This window comes from Zootoca vivipara, chromosome 4 (assembly GCF_963506605.1).
Source record: "Zootoca vivipara chromosome 4, rZooViv1.1, whole genome shotgun sequence".
NCBI classification, from domain to species: Eukaryota; Metazoa; Chordata; class Lepidosauria; order Squamata; family Lacertidae; genus Zootoca; species Zootoca vivipara.
The window spans coordinates 58,508,780-58,526,744 of NC_083279.1; the positions used below are offsets into that span (position 1 = coordinate 58,508,780).

The following is a 17,965-nucleotide window of genomic DNA, read 5'->3' on the forward strand; positions in this document are numbered from 1 at the left end:
CTTACACTGACCCATTCCACACATCAAAAGTTTTGTTTCCAGATCCATGGGCTCAGAAGATCCATCACAATCAACCACTTCCCACTCAGCACTTAGAATTCCACATACTCTAGCTCTGCCTATATCAGGCATTATGTTTGGCATTGCACAGAGCTGAAATCACATTTGGTGGGGTGGGGAGAGGGGGTTTGTTGAGCATATTTATCTATAACACATACCAATAGGAATGAGGCCTGTTGCTAATTTAACTCATGCTTATTGTCTTCATTCATCATCTTCAAATCTCTTATTGTAACTAGTGAAGATAGGAAGTCCCCTAATATGTAAACCGCAACTCTTTCATGGTTACAGTGGTGTCTGCCATCTACTTTAGACAGTGTTTTTCAAGTGTCTGAATTTGAAACAAAGTCATTTGTGACCAGACCATGAACTTAACAGAAAGAGATGGAGGGGAACATCACAGTTCCTATTATGTCTTTGAGGGGATTTCCCATTCACATGCTTTTGAATATTTACTTCTGTGTCAACAAACAAATCACATAATGATCAGCCCTTTGCATTGACAGTTCTCTTTCGTGACAGAGGGCTGAGTTCCAATAAAAAAATACACTTCAAAGAAAATCAAGCCATAAATACATCAGGGGGAAATAGGCAAAAAAGTAATTCAAAAAGATAATATGAAGACAGCCATGCTGCTACTTGCCTTCTTCCAGAGTTTTGGCAAATTTCACTTCACTATCAGCTCCTTGAAACTCGTTAAAAAAAGGTCGAGCTTTGATTTCATAGTTCACTCCTTTTTTGAGCTCAGGAATCACAACACTGTTTTTTGTTGGTGTCCTTACTTCAAAAATCAACCACTCAGATTCTCCTTGAGAACTAGCTGTTGGCCTGTACAAAATTTTATATCCCTGAATATATTGGGATTGTTGGTCAACCTTAAACGTGGAGATAGAACAGCCATATTAATACATTAGTAAGCATCAAGTATAAACAGTTTTAGGTGCCAATACATGTTTTCAGTCACAGAAAATTATGGAGCTTGCTCATTTCCCCCTATTTCTTGGTAGTTTAATACTACTAACATCAAATGGCAGCACAGCTCTGTTTGACTGTGGTCTAATAGGCTACTTTAAAAACACTGAAGTGATAGCACTTGCCCAGTGGGATTTTATTTATTTTTCTCTGAACAGTAGGCCTTTGTGACATATTGCAAACTGTTGTTGAAAGTCCCTTTCATTTCAAATACTTGTTTTTGTTGTTGTTGTTGTTGTTGCACATTGGACAATAGAAATTCAAAGCTCCCTGAGACATGGGCAGAGAGTTTGTTTTAAACATAAGAGATCCAAGTTAAAAGAAGATGCATTGTATATATTTTTTTTTATTCCCAAAGCTTTTATTTTCAATCTTATTGTATGCCCCCCCCCTCACCACACACTTAAAAAAAACATATTCCTGGGTTTTTTTTTTGTTTAAGGCTGCCTTGTTCTGGTCCACTTACAAATTCTAAGAAGAAGAATTCTGCATTCCTGCATTGCAGGGAGTTGGACTAGATGACCCCTGGTACATTCCAACTCTACGATTCTATTATTATAAGAACCACTAAAGTCTCTTTAAGAAGAAGAAAATATGTGAACTGAAAAATGTAGCAAACTGCAAATGATGCTTCTTTGAACACGACATCAGAATGCAACCCAACCAGTGTATGTGTGCACGTGTGTATAGCCAGCTTATTAATGAATAGCAATTAATGCTCCTAATGCCTCCAAGGCAGCTTATCAACATCTGTTCAGAGTTATTGTATTTGGGAAAATTCTTTTTACAGGCTACTAGCACTTTTGCATTACTTACTGTCCAATGAACTTCAATTGAGGAAGAAGAAAGGATTGTGGGATTATGGAGATGTAGAACAACATCACCCAGCTCCCGCTGTACTTGTTTGTGATCCACACCCTGACTTGTAGGTGGAACATCTGTAACAATTTCAACAAACTATTGTTAACCTCAAAATATATATGACAGAGACTTGAAAAACAGGTTTGATTGTACCACTGAGTGTATATTTTGCATTGCATCCAAGATAGAATGGGGACACAACCAAGAAATAAATCAAGGGTCAATAAAGGCCTGGAAACAATGCCTTATGAGGAACGGCTTAGGGAACTGGGTATGTTTAGCCTGGAGAAGAGAAGGTTAAGGGGTGATATGATAGCCATGTTCAAATATATAAAAGGATGTCATATAGAGGAGGGTGAAAGGTTGTTTTCTGCTGCTCCAGAGAAGCGGACACGGAGCAGTTGATTCAAACTACAAGAAAGAAGCCCCTTCATGGATCAATGCCTTGTCGTGGCGAAGGGGCTTGAATAACTCAGAGAAGCTATGAGCTATGCCATGCAGGGCCACCCAAGATGGACAGGTCATAGTGGAGAGTTTTGACTAAACGTGATCCACCTGGAGAAGGAACTGGCAAGCCACTCCAGTATCCCTGCCAAGAAAACTCCATGGACAAAGACAACAGGCATATAAAAGTTATGACGCTGGAAGATGAGCCCCTCAGGTCGGAAGGCGTCCAACATGCTACTGAGGAAGAGCGGAGGACAAGTACAAGTAGATTCAGAGCTGATGAAGCGGCTGGGCCAAAGCCGAAAGGACGCTCAGTTGCGGATATGCCTGGAAGCGAAAGGAAAGTCCGATGCTGTAAAGAAAAATATTGCATAGGAACCTGGAATGTAAGAACCATGAGTGGAGGTAAGCTGGATGTGGTCAAAAATGAGATGACAAGAATAAATATTGACATCCTGGGCATCAGTGAACTAAAATGGAAGGGAATGGGCGAATTCAGTTCGGGTGACTATCATATCTACTACTGTGGGCAAGAATCCTGTAGCAGAAATGGAGTGGCCCTCATAGTCAACAAAAGAGTGGCAAAAGCTGTAATGGGATGCAATCTCAAAAATGACAGAATGATCTCGATACGAATCCAAGGCAGACCTTTTAACATCACAGTAATCCAAGTTTATGCACCAACTACCGGTGCTGAAGAAAGTGAAATTGACCAATTCTATGAAGACCTACAACAACTTCTAGAAATGACACCAAAGAAGGATGTTCTTCTCATTACAGGGGATTGGAATGCTAAAGTAGGGAATCAAGAGATAAAAGGAACAACTGGCAAGTTTGGCCTTGGAGTTCAAAATGAAGCAGGGCAAAGGCTAATAGAGTTCTGTCAAGAGAACAAGCTGGTCATCACAAACACTCTCTTCCAACAACACAAGAGACGACTCTACACATGGATATCACCAAATGGGCAGCATCGAAATCAGATTGATTATATTCTCTGCAGCCAAAGATGGAGAAGCTCTATACAGTCAGCAAAAACAAGACCTGGAGCTGACTGTAACTCAGATCATCAGCTTCTTATAGCAAAATTCCAGCTTAAACTGAAGAAAGTAGGAAAAAGCACTGGGCCAGTAAGATACAATCTGAATCAAATCCCTTATGAATACACAGTGGAAGTGAGGAACAGGTTTAAGGATTTAGATTTGGTGGACAGAGTGCCTGAAGAACTATGGATGGAGGCTCGTAACATTATACAGGAGGCAGCAACGAAAACCATCCCAAGGAAAAGGAAATGCAAGAAAGCAAAATGGCTATCCAACGAGGCCTTACGAATAGCGGAGGAGAGGAGGCAAGCAAAATGCAAGGGAGATAGGGAAAGATACAGGAAACTGAATGCAGATTTCCAAAAAACAGCAAGGAGAGACAAGAGGGTCTTCTTAAATGAGCAATGCAAAGAAATAGAGGAAAACAATAGAATGGGGAAAACCAGAGATCTGTTCAAGAAAATTGGAGATATGAAAGGAACATTTCGTACAAAGATTACCATAATCAAGGACAAAAGTGGTAAGGACCTAACAGAAGCAGAAGACATCAAGAAGAGGTGGCAAGAATACACAGAGGAATTATACCAGAAAGATATGGAGGTCTCGTACACCCCAGGTAGTGTGGTTGCTGACCTTGAGCCAGACATCTTGGAGAGTGAAGTCAAATGGGCCTTAGAAAGCACTGCTAATAACAAGGCCAGTGGAAGTGATGATATTCCAGCTGAACTATTTAAAATTTTAAAAGACGATGCTGTTAAGGTGATACACCCAATATGCCAGCAAGTTTGGAAAACTCAGCAATGGCCAGAGGATTGGAGAAGATCAGTCTACATCCCAATTCCAAAGAAGGGCAGTGCCAAAGAATGCTCCAACTACCGCACAATTGCGCTCATTTCACACGCTAGCAAGGTTATGCTTAAAATTCTACAAGGCAGGCTTAGGCAGTATGTGGATCGAGAACTCCCAGAAGTGCAAGCTGGATTTCGAAAGGGCAGAGGAACCAGAGACCAAATAGCAAACATGCGCTGGATTATGGAGAAAGCTAGAGAGTTCCAGAAAAACGTCTACTTCTGCTTCATTGACTATGCAAAAGCCTTTGACTGTGTCGACCACAGCAAACTATGGCAAGTTCTTAAAGAAATGGGAGTGCCTGATCACCTCATCTGTCTCCTGAGAAATCTCTATGTGGGACAAGAAGCTACAGTTAGAACTGGATATGGAACAACTGAGTGGTTCAAAATTGGGAAAGGAGTACGACAAGGTTGTATATTGTCTCCCTGCTTATTTAACTTATATGCAGAATTCATCATGCGAAAGGCTGGACTAGATGAATCCCAAGCTGGAATTAAGATTGCCGGAAGAAATATCAACAACCTCAGATATGCAGATGACACAACCTTGATGGCAGAAAGCGAGGAGGAATTAAAGAACCTTTTAATGAGGGTGAAAGAGGAGAGCGCAAAATATGGTCTGAAGCTCAACATCAAAAAAACCAAGATCATGGCCACTGGTCCCATCACCTCCTGGCAAATAGAAGGGGAAGAAATGGAGGCAGTGAGAGATTTTACTTTCTTGGGCTCCTTGATCACTGCAGATGGTGACAGCAGTCACGAAATTAAAAGACGCCTGCTTCTTGGGAGAAAAGCAATGACAAACCTAGACAGCATCTTAAAAAGCAGAGACATCACCTTGCCGACAAAGGTCCGTATAGTTAAAGCTATGGTTTTCCCAGTAGTGATGTATGGAAGTGAGAGCTGGACCATAAAGAAGGCTGATCGCCGAAGAATTGATGCTTTTGAATTATGGTGCTGGAGGAGACTCTTGAGAGTCCCATGGACTGCAAGAAGATCAAACCTATCCATTCTGAAGGAAATCAGCCCTGAGTGCTCCCTGGAAGGACAGATCGTGAAGCTGAGGCTCCAATACTTTGGCCACCTCATGAGAAGAGAAGAATCCTTGGAAAAGACCCTGATGTTGGGAAAGATTGAGGGCACTAGGAGAAGGGGACGACAGAGGACAAGATGGTTGGACAGTGTTCTTGAAGCTACGAACATGAGTTTGACCAAACTGCGGGAGGCAGTGCAAGACAGGAGTGCCTGGCGTGCTCTGGTCCATGGGGTCACGAAGAGTCGGACACGACTAAACGACTAAACAACAACAACAACACAAGAAAGAAGATTCCATCTAAACATTAGGAAGAACTTCCTGACAGTAAGAGCTGTTCGACAGTGGAATTTGCTGCCAAGAAGTGTGGTGGAGTCTACTTCTTTGAAGGTCTTTAAGCAGAGGCTTGACAGACATATGTCAAGAATGCTTTGATGGTGTTTCCTGCTTGGCAGGGGGTTGGACTGGATGGCCCTTGTGGTCTCTTCCAACTCTATGATTCTATGATTCTATGAAATTGGGTTGGGAAATATTTTGGATGGCTTTGCTGGCCAATCAAGTTTGTGATTGCCAAGATACTCCCATCTCCCAAGGGTTGGGGTCTTGTACCTGATCTTCCGCTGCAGCTTTGAAATAAACACAGAGCCTAGGAGGAACTGAAGTGCCTCTATCTATCATCTTCCTCCAGCTCAGGGCACGCTGTCTTTTTTTTGCCTCTGAACCTGCTGGGCAGTTGGAGCTCCAACTACCTGGCAGGCAAAGAGACAAGCTTCTGTGCCTGCAACATTACTCTCCAGTAATGTTCAGTACTCCTACATTTTCCATATTTTCAAGCTATTATAATTGGCGCAGCAATGGATGTGGTTTGAGTGTCTACAGTGGAAAGGGGAATTCATGAAAATGGGGGGGTGCAACTTGCATGTGTGGAAGTTCTGTTGGATCCAAGTGGATAAAAATGTTGTTATATACAAAGAGAAACATTTCAAGTGGGTCAAATATAGTTCAATTAGTGGAACACAAAGTTTGGAATAATCTTCTGAATTAAAAGTAGTATTGAAGTAGTACACCCCCAAAAACAACTTTGGCAGACAAAAATCTACTTAATACTGTGTCTGTTCTGAAATAATCCATGACTTCTGCCCTTAGTCCTTGGATAGCCAGTGATAAAAATAAAGAATTCTAGGGTAGATGAATTAATGTTCTCACTCAGCCTTAAAAGCATCTGCTTATATTTTATATCTCATAAAATGGTACTGAATGCCATTGTATTTTGTATTTTGGCATTGGGGCTTGTTTCCCCCACCCCATTATGCTGGAAGGCAAGTGAATGACTTGATTTCACGACAACTCATGTTTAGCTAGCAAAGCACCTAACTTTTAATTGTAAGAAACAGATGATTTTTGAAAACTAGTAACTGCTGGCACATTTTCTCAGAGAGAACCGTGTACTTATTCAGATTTTGATTTGATGTGAAGCTACAGAGGCTACTGCCCAGAAATAAACTGTTTAGATTAAAAAGTGGTTTGTTTCTCAGTAGGATCTGCTATAGTGAATATACAGTAGTTGTTTCCTCAGCTTTAAGCCCCTTTTTGATTGACAGCCTTGTTATCTATTGTTGCATACAGAACAAGAGCAGATACTGTATTGACATTATTTCCTAAAATGGGTGTTTCTTTTCTGTTTCCTTTCAGTGAAGCATATCTAAACAAATGATTGTCTTTAGTTCAGTCTTAAATACATGTTTTACCTTGTGTTTTCACTGGGTCAGATATTTGGCTGGGATCACTAATTCCATATGCATTGGCTGCTCGCACAAGGAAGAGATAAATTGCATTTGGTTTCAGACCTTTAACAGCAAATGTTTCTGTTTTCACATTTTCTGCTACGGTTTGCCAGCTGCTGCCAGCTGCATGGCTAGGGATAAAGCACACACACACACACAGAAACAGGTTAGTACATGCCTGTGATTTAAGAACCTAAAACATAAGCACAACCAGATCACATAAAGACATAATACCTGAACGCCTCTATTATATAAGAGGTTGGAGTTGCACCTGAATTCAAATTAGGCTTCCATGATAGTGTTACTGTATTTTTGCTGACATCAGTAACTTCAGGTTTTGATGGTGCACTGGGAATCAAGTTAGGGTCAGTGGGTCTTGGTGGCTGCACTGGAACTCCAAATTCTAGTGAAGAGTGATAAAAGTTCAAAGCTTACATATGCTCATCAGTGTGCTCATATTAGTGTATATCATTTCTTACATAATCAGAGAGCCATTAGACTGTAATTACTTATTTTTATGGTTTCTCCTCTATCCAGATTTACCTTGGACTTCAATGTAAGCACTCCATGATGCTTCACCACTTGGGGTGGAGGCAATGCACGTGTACCGACCAGTGTCACCCAGCTGAAGGGAAGGGGGGGGAGAAAGAAAAATATTTGAAATAGTCTGAGACACAGAAGATTTGATGTCCCAAATGAATATGCATTAACTCACCCAAAGTCCCCCCAAATGAAAATTTGTTAGAAGAAAGTGATAATCAATTACAGTAAATTAAAATGCAATGGTTGAGCTTAAATTTTAATTGGGCTTCTGTACTCACCATAGAATACAGGATTAAAATATTTTATTTTCATTACGTTATTTGTTGTGGTCCCTGAAAACCTCATTGATTGGGCGGAGATATATGGGATAAGGTTGTCTATAGTCCAACTATTCAGTGCGCATTTGTAGTCCTTTTGGATACACCGGAATTTGCTAGGGGGAATACCTCTCCACCATCAGTCAATGTGACATGGTGTGTTAGCACACTTTTTCTGTTGATGGGGACAATAACATGTATGCGGCTTTTCTGGAGTCATGTTGTGGCATCTGCCTAGATAGCTTAATGTCTCAAGGTGTGGACTGATTCCCAACCATTCTGTCTAATGATTCGACCCTCCTGGACACGAAGAGTTATAAGAGGACTTCCTGTTCCAGCTCAAGTAACAAGGTCCTCTTGAATTCTCACATACTTCTGCTTTATTCTTTGGTCCTTATTTTTAGCTCGCTCGTTAATTCTTTCACTTGGTTTGGTCCTAACTACTTGCTTTGTCACACAGCTACTGGCTCCAGGCTCCCTGCTCACATCAGGCTTCTGCCCACAGGTGCACTCTTGACAGTAGTCTCAGTTCCTCTCCATGGCTCCTTTCACAAAGACATCAGGCAGATCTCTCTCTCGAATTTTCAAAGCTCATACAAGGCAAGGTTTTTAAGCAGGCTTATTTTATCATCCCCTTTTATCTATAACCTATTTCTGGTCTCCTGGCAGATGATATGCTTTCTTTAGATACAGAGATTGAAACGAACTTTTATGTTTTTCTATATGGATAGCCCGTAAACTCTGGCCAACAGCCAGAGATTATGGCAACTGTGGTACAGCAGGAGGGCCACAGTTTTCCCACCATTGCTCTAAATATGATCTTTAGAAGTGGGTTAGGAAAAGACCCTACAGATCTAGAAAGTTACCCAGAATCATGTATAGCTATATAGCTTCTGACATATCCATCTTCATTTCCATTTCACATGTCCGTTCCAATCACTTGGGACAGGGATGGGAAATTTCTCTCAGGGAATTTCACCACACTATATTGACACTTCTGTGTACGTGCCCATGTATGGAAATGTGAGCTGCTCAGTGGGTATGTATTATCTGGTTAGGGATATGTGGGACATGTGACTATATATATGAATGGGTCTCTAGCAGTGTGTGGATGAGAGGAACAACATTTTGATGGTGTGTTTGGTGGGGGATGTATGAATCGGATAAAATGATTTATTTCATATAAAATTTATATAGAGCTTGATTGCAAAAAGGTATATATGTGTGACTATCTGTTTAGTAGAAGAGAGCAGTGCAGGATGGGGGTTTAAAGTAACATAAGAGAATGTCCTCCATAGTTTCTTATTAACAGCAGAACCAAGAGATTGGTACAGCTGTGCCAGGAGGGGTGCAATACTGAGAAGCTGCCTGTCTCCGGTGCCCAGGCCTCAGCAGCTGGCCATGACTAGGCAGAGCTATCTTCGACCTAGCTGCCCCTAGTGCAGGCTGCCTGGTCTCAGTGACACAAAATTGGCTCTCAGCTGTGCTAGATGTGGACATATGATGATTTAAAAGAAAGCTGTTTTGCAGTTCTCCAGCTTTTGGAAAGGAGCTGGAATGATGAAGCAGTAAGGAGTCAGACATCCACCAGTCGGGGATGTTGAAGGAGTGAGGCAGAAAATGGTGCATAGCAAATACATGAAGCTCACAGGTGCCTGATCTGTGGCTGCAGGCACCTGCTTGGGTTATTGTGTGTGTGCGTAAAAAGTTGCTTACTGCAGCCTCCGGAAGAGGGGATGGAAGCACCAGCAACCACCACTGACTCATACTCAGGGTAACTATAGAGTTGAGACCCAGTAGTTCTGAAGACAGAAGTGGGGGAACTTCAAAATAGTTCCCTCATATGATTCCTTTGCTGCTTTGTTGATTTTAGGAACTACATGTGCTCTGAGTAATTCTGATTGTTTATCAAGGTTGTCAAACTTGGAGGGGTTGCTATAAAATATCAGAAATGTACAATTTTGCCGTTAAAGCATGGGATATGCTTTCCTGGTTCTGTGCATGTTTATTTCTCTCTCCATAGTCAGTGAGTTCTGGATTTTAGCTTCACAGCAACCCTGTGAGGTAGGTTAGGGTGAGAGGTGGTTCCGTAACCAACACTGCAAAATTGCACATGCACAGAAAACCTTTGTTTTTGTTGTTTTCAAGGTTGGAAAACTTTGCTGATCAGCAATGTGAAATGTTAATTAAGTGGGGAGAGCTGCTTTTACTGTCTTTGTGCCTCTTTATTTTGCGTTACATGGTCTGTGAATGCTGCATTGTAAGTATTTGTATGTTACTTTCTCTCCTAAGAGCTCAAAGCTGTGTACAGAGCTGTCCTTCACAACAACACTGTGAGGTAGATTAGGCTGAGTTCTTGCCAATAAATTGACAGTGAAGAATTGAGGAGGGCCAATCCATGCACAGCTTACCAAGCTCAGAAAATCATTTTGGTGTACCTAATTATGTATGTCTCTGAAAACTACATGCTTAATAATAATAATAATAATATATTATTTATACCCCGCCCATCTGGCTGGGTTTCCCCAGCCACTCTGGGCGGCTTCCAACCTAATATTAAAACAGTACAGCATTAAACTTCCCTAAACAGGGCCGCCTTCAGTTGTCCTCTAAAAGTAAAATAGTTACTTATTGCCTTGACATCTGCTGGGAGGGCGTTCCACAGGACTGTTTGGGTGTATTTCCAAGCACTACGGTAAATTTCACAATGCTTACTGGATGTTTACTTAGGAAACCTTAAAGTCTTCACTGTGCATGTAGCTTCTCTCTAACATGTGGCCTTTTAACACACAGGTCAGATCCTAAATTGCCTGTAGACAGAAGCTATATCAGATCTTTAAGAAAAATTAATTTGAAAAATTACTTCTCTGGTAAAGAGAGGCAAAATTGCATAGCCTTGTGACATTCCTGTCCCCCTCTACATCCCATGAGATAGCTTCTGTTTCTATGAGCTTCATTATTATCATTAGTAAACAGGCAGCAGTTCCCAGAAGAGGGTGTGCACGTGCTATGTTTGCTAGAGGAAACGATAGAGGATTATAATTTCCTAGAGGTTAGGTTCCATTTATAAAACAATGGTATAAGTAAATCTTGCCAAGTTTTAAAATGCTGAGTTGTGAAATTTTTTAGGTAAACCCTGCAGAAAAAATCCTACAGGAATATTAACTATTGCTAAGGAGAGTGTGATGTGACTCTACTACAAGAACAATGCAACAGTGCATTTGCATATCACGTTAAAGGACAAATTATTTGAATGTCATTTTTACTCCTGTGAATAAATAAAAGAATTGCAGTTTCTGGGCATGGAGTGGGCTGGGAGATGACCTCAAGACCCAGAGGTGGAGCATGTGCAGGGCGAGAGGGCCTATTGCCCCGGGTGCAGGTTTTTCCCAGCTTTGTGAGTCCGATCCCACATCCCAGCCTTGCAAAGCAGTGCGGGGCTAGCCGGGCATCAGAATGAAACAGGCATGCGGCCTTCTAATCAGACCAATTGGGCTGATTGGAAGGGCATGAGCCTGCTCTGCTGCATCCCCATGTCACCCTTCCATCCCATGCTAAGCAGACTGATTGGAAGTTTGTGTGCTTGCCCTCTTGCTGCGTCATGTCACCCTCTATGCCCATGGCACACCCAGGGAAGTCTAGTTCCACTGCTGCTCAGGACTGATATTTTAAATTCCATATGATATCACATCCTTTATTAAAAGGTAAGAAAGATGCTTAATCAATTAAACTGCTTGCAGGAGAATTAGGGGCTTCCCTTTGCCCCTAAAATTGCTTATATCACAGGTTTCTTCAGAGAGGAAAAACACCATTGAGTCACTATGCTAGAAAATTCCACAGTTCCACCATAAAATAATAAAAATGTTGATGATGATAACAACAGAAATAATAATCTGATGTTAGTTTTTGCTCCATTTGCTTGTTCATATGAATTATTGCAAGATTTTAACATCCACAGTTGAAGCTGAAAATGTTTTTGGAACTGATTTGGATAACACAGACAGCATACAGTATAATCACCTGACGTCAAACGCTAGACAAAGCCCACCTGAAACTGCCTCTAAATACACACAACTAAAGATTAAACCACTCTAAAAAGGTCAATCTAAAAGTTAAAAAAACACCACCACCAAATGGAAGATTTCAGTAATTCTGTGCTGGCATGAAGAGTTGCATGGGCAGGTAACTACATGGTTTCAGGTAATGTATTGTATGAAAAGATGTCTTTACATTTGGCCTAACTACATGAACCAAGTTATCCTAAGGCAAAACACCTAGCAAGTAAAAACAGGTGTTCGTATTCCTTGGAAAAACGCAAACCATTCTGCTACAACTTGTCTCAAAGGAGTAACACATTGACCAAGCATGCTTCCATAAACCTTCCGGAAGCCAGCTCTGTATTCAGTTATTTTAATTTATTAATCTTTCCTGCATATGTATAGGTAGTAAAAAAATGGAGCAGGAAGCATGAGGACAATAGGGATAACTGCTAGTAGAGAAATTATAGTAAATGAACTGTAGAGAATATTTTGAAACAATACAATCGTACAGCTTTCATGTTATGTGAAAACACTGGAGCTTGTTTACTGTTCACATGCCTGCTAGCCTAGCAAGTGAAACAGGGATTCAAAACATTTATGGTTACAACCAGGACCAGGCATCCCCAAACTGCGGCCCTCCAGATGTTTTGGCCTACAACTCCCATGATCCCTAGCTAACAGGACCAGTGGTCAGGGATGATGGGAATTGTAGTCCAAAACATCGTGATGGCCGAAGTTTGGGGATGCCTGACTAGGACTAAAGGGAGAAACATAAGAGGAAGGCACGTACGGCAAACCCTCACCATGATCAACTCCCACGTGGAAACCTATGTCCCCACTGTTGAAGGATGTGCGGATCTAGAATTGGCCTCTACAGTCACTTATGGACTCACTGTTAAGACCGTGTTCATGGAGATCACAAAAGAAGATTCCTAAGCATTGTTGCACCACCATCCCACCTTCTATGTTTAAACAGTTTTCTAAATTAATTCTTCTTAGAAGAATCGTAGTTATGAAAACTGAAATAACTTGCCAGTGGCTCTGTTATAATGTAAGGTACTCTGGGAATGCAGAATAAGCTATCTCAAGACACGAAGAATCAAATAAAGATGATACTAATACAGTTATTTAACATTTCATTAATTCTAAAATTAGAGGCTGCAATGTTCAGGGCCTCAAGGCAAGCACCAAAGAGAAGCAAAGTAAAAAGAATTGTGTGGTTTCAGTTTCAAACTACCTTGGCATATCGAATCTGTAATGCACCAGTTTCCAGCTGCTTGATGCGGGAATCCTGTGTGGAGATGAGGGTACCATCCTTTCTCCAGAGAATTGTTGGCATTAGAGTGCCTGCAGCCACACAGCTGAGTACTAAAGTACCATCCACAGCGACAGTCTGATTCACAGGGCCTTGTCGAATGACAGGGGGAGGCCGGTCTGCAATAACTGGCAGAAGAAACAACAGGGAAGGGGGAGGGAAGGAGAAAAGGTTTCTGCAACTGGAAGTGATTTTCTAATCATCTAAGCAACAGTGGTTGCTTCAGGCTTTACAAGAAACTAAAGATAATTAAATAAGTAATTAAAGTAAAGCACATGCGATATTCAGGGGACAATAATATGGTGTTCAACTACAGAATATGTGTTAATATCCAGCAATATCTTTTTAAGGAGAAAAGGCAGTTTCCTGCATTTGACTCTTCCTGACAAATGCTTGTCTCCATCAACCTTAGAAAAGAAAAAAAACTCTGACAAAACTTCCCGCCTTCTTTGAAAGATGCCCCTTTCTCTAATCCAGCCTCCTTCATCTAGATTATTCTAATGCCATTAATGAGTTAACTTTTTCAATGATTAGCCAGTTGATTTGTTTCTTGATATGTGTGCAAACTAATAACAGATTTCATTAAAATTATTATACAACATTATCAGTTGGTGGAATCTAGCTCCACTTAAAAAGCGCTATATTTTCTGACTGATGCTGCAGCGTTCTTATTGTTTTGGAGGGACACCTTTGAACTGAAATAATTGTCACAATAAAACTTAACAGGTGCAGTTCAGGAAAAGCCACGTGTCACACGTTTCCCATATAGTGAAGATATTCTATTTTTTCAATGCCACAGTTTCCTGTTATGTCTAATTAACCAGGATCTGATCCTAGTTTTATATCCAGGTTTTCTGGGGCTCTTCTGCTACATCTTACCACTTCAGATATCACGAGAAATTGTGGTTTAAGAAACCAGATTATCTTCACCAGAAGATATGTAAGGCACATGAGGGGAGACTGAGCTGTGAGAAGAGGAACACAATTTGTTCCTAATCTGATAAGTCATGGTTTATCAGAAGAAGATTGACATCTGAACCACACTTCAGTTTTGTTACAGTATAGCTCATTTCAAGACATCAAGATTCAACACACTATGAGTTTTTGATAGTTTGAAAGGTAAATTTAAGTTACAATTGCCTAAGCAAAAACACAATCTTATCAAGTAATGTCTCTCCCACATTAAATCATATTTATGTGTAGTGCAATCAAATGAATTTTCACCTTACATAACACCTTATATAGTAGAAAGCATATAAACTTAAAATCATGTTGTTACCACACTAGAATTACCATGCTGCTACATTATAAGCAATGTTAAAATAAACACCTTACCATCAGTAACCTCTAAGTATGCTTTTGTCGTGATGCTTCCCGCAACATTTAAAGTCTGGCAAATATAATAGCCAACATCAGATCGTTGGACATTTGTAATGGTGAGGTCACCCGTTTGAGAGACAGAAAACCGGCTGGAAGACTGAGGAGGTTGGTATGAAAAAAGCAAGTTCTGGAATATAAGGAGAAAAAGTGGGAAATCAGCAAGTTAGATTGATTAGCTTTCATATTCAGAATACCCTATATTACGAAGGTTATAGGACCATTTTTCAGATACAAAAGTGATGCTGCAACACAGTCCACCACCCAAGATAGATGTGACTAAACACTGAAACTTGGATTCCCATGGGCCACAACAACATATCTAAGACTGCAATGCTTACCACACTTATTTGGGAATACCCCATTGAACTTCTTTTTGATTCACTACTCAAGGATATATGCAGACCCAGTGCTAATTACCAGATGCTTTTAACGTACAACTGTGAACATAAACTAAAAGTGCCAATATATTTAAGGGAAGGATGGTATTAGGTAGAACCAGTCTAGCTTATTATTCATAATTGTCAGTGCTTTTTTCTCCTTTAAAAATGTTTAGGGGTGCTCTCATTTTCATTTGTTGTTGTTTAGTCGTGCTCGACTCTTCGTGACCCCATGGACCAGAGCACGCCAGGCACCCCTGTCTTCCACTGACCCTGCAGTTTGGTCAGACTCGTGTTGGTGGCTTCAAGAACACTGTCCAAACATGTCCTCTGTCGTCCCCTTCTCCTTGTGCCTTTAATCTTTCCCAACATCAGGCTCTTTTCCAGGGAGTCTTCTCATGAGGTGGCCAAAGTATTGGAGCCTCAGCTTCACGATCTGTCCTTCCAGTGAGCACTCAGGGATGATTTCCTTAAGAATGGATAGGTTTGATCTTCTTGCAGTCCATGGGACTCTCAAGAGTGTCCTCCAGCACCATAACTCAAACACATCAATTCTTCGGCAATCAGCCTTCTTTATGGTCCAGCTCTCACTTCCATACATCACTACTGGGAAAACCATAGCTTTAACTATACGGACCTTTGTTGGCAAAGTGTTGTCTCTGCTTTTTAAGATGCTGTCTAAGTTTGTCATTGCTTTTCTTCTCTTTGCCTTGACATGCATCTAGTTCATGATATACGATGGGGTTTTGGACATTCTTGTAGGACAGTAACCTCCCTCCCTGTATCCATGACATACACTGTATGACAAACCACAGTTGAAACAAAAAAGCTTAACATAAAGAAATTGTGCTACCATAATTGATCTGAACAGAATTTCACATACACTTGGAATCAAATGCCAGATTCACTTTTCCGTGTCTAACTAAATATATTTAAATGCTTCATTTCATAGAGGAGGGCTTTTAGTATTTTTCTCTTCCAATTAAACTTTATATTCCAAACAAATAGGATACACTGTCTTTCATTTCACGCTAAGCACTAACAGATCCTTATCATGGTTCTTTTCCTTCTCATTTTCTTGCTACCCATTGGTACCAGTTCAACAAAGTTCATTTAAAATCCCCCTTCAGCTTGATTGAAAATTCTGTCTCAGGCCACATGCTATATTTTTTAAAAAATTAACTAGAATATCTTGAACTGTACACAGTCCTGAAGCATGTACTACAGCCTACAAAATTCTTAAGAAGCTTCCTAGTTTTTCATCCTGCATGAGACAATATGTGGTTGACAGGGAACAGAGGGGTCTGTGTAAAGCCAGGATGTATGTTGAGTTTGCCAAGGAATTAAACACTTTTTACTAGTCCTGAGTTTTTACAACAACCAGGTAACATAGGCAGAGCCTACACCCTTATTTTGAAAAGAATCAAATGAGCATAGCCAGTCATCCAACAGGCATTTGGATAATGTGGGTGCAGGAGATCACGGGGCACTAGCAGCAAAAATGGGCCTTGTGTTAACTGAGATGCTTTGGCAAAGCTTCGGAAAGTTCGTTTTACCTGACTTCCTTCTCTTCGCCAAAATATTGCTGGTTGAGGATTTCCAGTCGCTTCACACTGGAAAGTCACAGTTCTGCCCAGTGCAGCCACCTGGTCACGAGGTTTCACAACAAAATGTGGTGGTTCTGAAAAAAAGAAGAAGTACAACACAATTACACTGATTAATTCATAGCTGAGGTGAATGGTTTTCTGGTAAGAGGCTTGTGCATCACATCTAACTCACACAGAAAGGTCCTTTTTAAAATAAAGACTATAGTGCTTAGGTTCAACACTGTTTTAACTAGGGCTGATGTTTATAGACACACCTGTTTGTTAAATCCGTGTGTGTGTGTGTGTGTGTGTGTGTGTGTGTGTGTGTGTACACACACACACACTTTATCTGAAGCATCACACAGCCCAATTGCCTTCAGTAACTCTTCTTGGGTGTGTAGTTTGGTGGTAAAGTGCTGGTAGGACAAAAAGCTGAAGGCATTTTTATCAGTCACAGCATAAGAAAAGAAAAATTCCCTCACATCACTGTACTATGTACTCTTAAAGTAAAAACCACAAAATGATAGCAAATTCAGGGGTTAGATACACAAAAGTCATCATCTTTGATTTACTGTAGTTCAGAAGTCAATTAACAGCTTCCATAAGAGGCTTGATTTCTGATATAGGATGAAATGCTCAGGAAAAAAATTCAATTTAACTCAAAAGCCTTAGGATTGCCACTGAGTAAATTATAACCATTTAAAAATCTTCAATGCAGTTACTGAAGAGGAATGAATTTAAAGCAACGGTGAAGCAGAATGCCTCCTTCATTTACATAGGCAAGGACATGTTCAAACAAAATATATATGTAAATGAAGGCAAATTTGAAACATCTGCTCATCGTGACATTATAAATACTGCCAGCATTGTCCAAACTGTTTGATTTATACAGACTTAAATGGCCACTTCATCTAGCAGTAAATAGAACGTCAAAAATTATGTCAGTTGCATTAAGCTATGGCAGTTAAGTATATTAGGCACAGTGACTGAACTAGAATAGAAAATATTCTTTTTAAAACCCTGTTTCGGCTTGCCCTCTTACACTGCAGAAACAATGGCTTAAATGAGATTTATATTTTTCAGATCTTTCACTCCTTTACTATTTGAAAGAAGAATTTTTCTCAACCCTTACTGATTGTGATAAGGCATCTCACAATCAAATGTAGGCTGGGCGTTTAAGATCCCCCCCCCCAACACGCTGATCATTATTTATCCCAAAAATTCTTTTAGGGTAGATATGGGCAGGGTGTTGTTGTTGTTCTAAGTGTATAAATATCTTATACTATGACGGGATTCACAGAAAATCTGATTGTCTAAAGTTCAGCATTAGGTAAATGGGTTCTAAACTATCTGGTTTAT

At 40.5% G+C, this 17,965-nt stretch overlaps 1 protein-coding gene across 1 annotated transcript in view; it reads right to left on the reverse strand.

Annotated features, from left to right (window-relative positions):
- Window positions 1–17,965, reverse strand: part of ROBO1 (roundabout guidance receptor 1) — a 577,320-nt gene that overhangs the window by 49,612 nt on the left and 509,743 nt on the right. The window contains exons 10-17 of the mRNA XM_035116286.2: window positions 16,577–16,701; window positions 14,599–14,770; window positions 13,186–13,391; window positions 7,592–7,673; window positions 7,283–7,451; window positions 7,013–7,179; window positions 1,849–1,970; window positions 704–935 (exon numbers count right to left, since the gene is read on the reverse strand). Coding sequence (XP_034972177.1) covers window positions 704–935; window positions 1,849–1,970; window positions 7,013–7,179; window positions 7,283–7,451; window positions 7,592–7,673; window positions 13,186–13,391; window positions 14,599–14,770; window positions 16,577–16,701 — 1,275 coding nt within the window. The remainder of the gene's footprint in view (window positions 1–703; window positions 936–1,848; window positions 1,971–7,012; window positions 7,180–7,282; window positions 7,452–7,591; window positions 7,674–13,185; window positions 13,392–14,598; window positions 14,771–16,576; window positions 16,702–17,965) is intronic.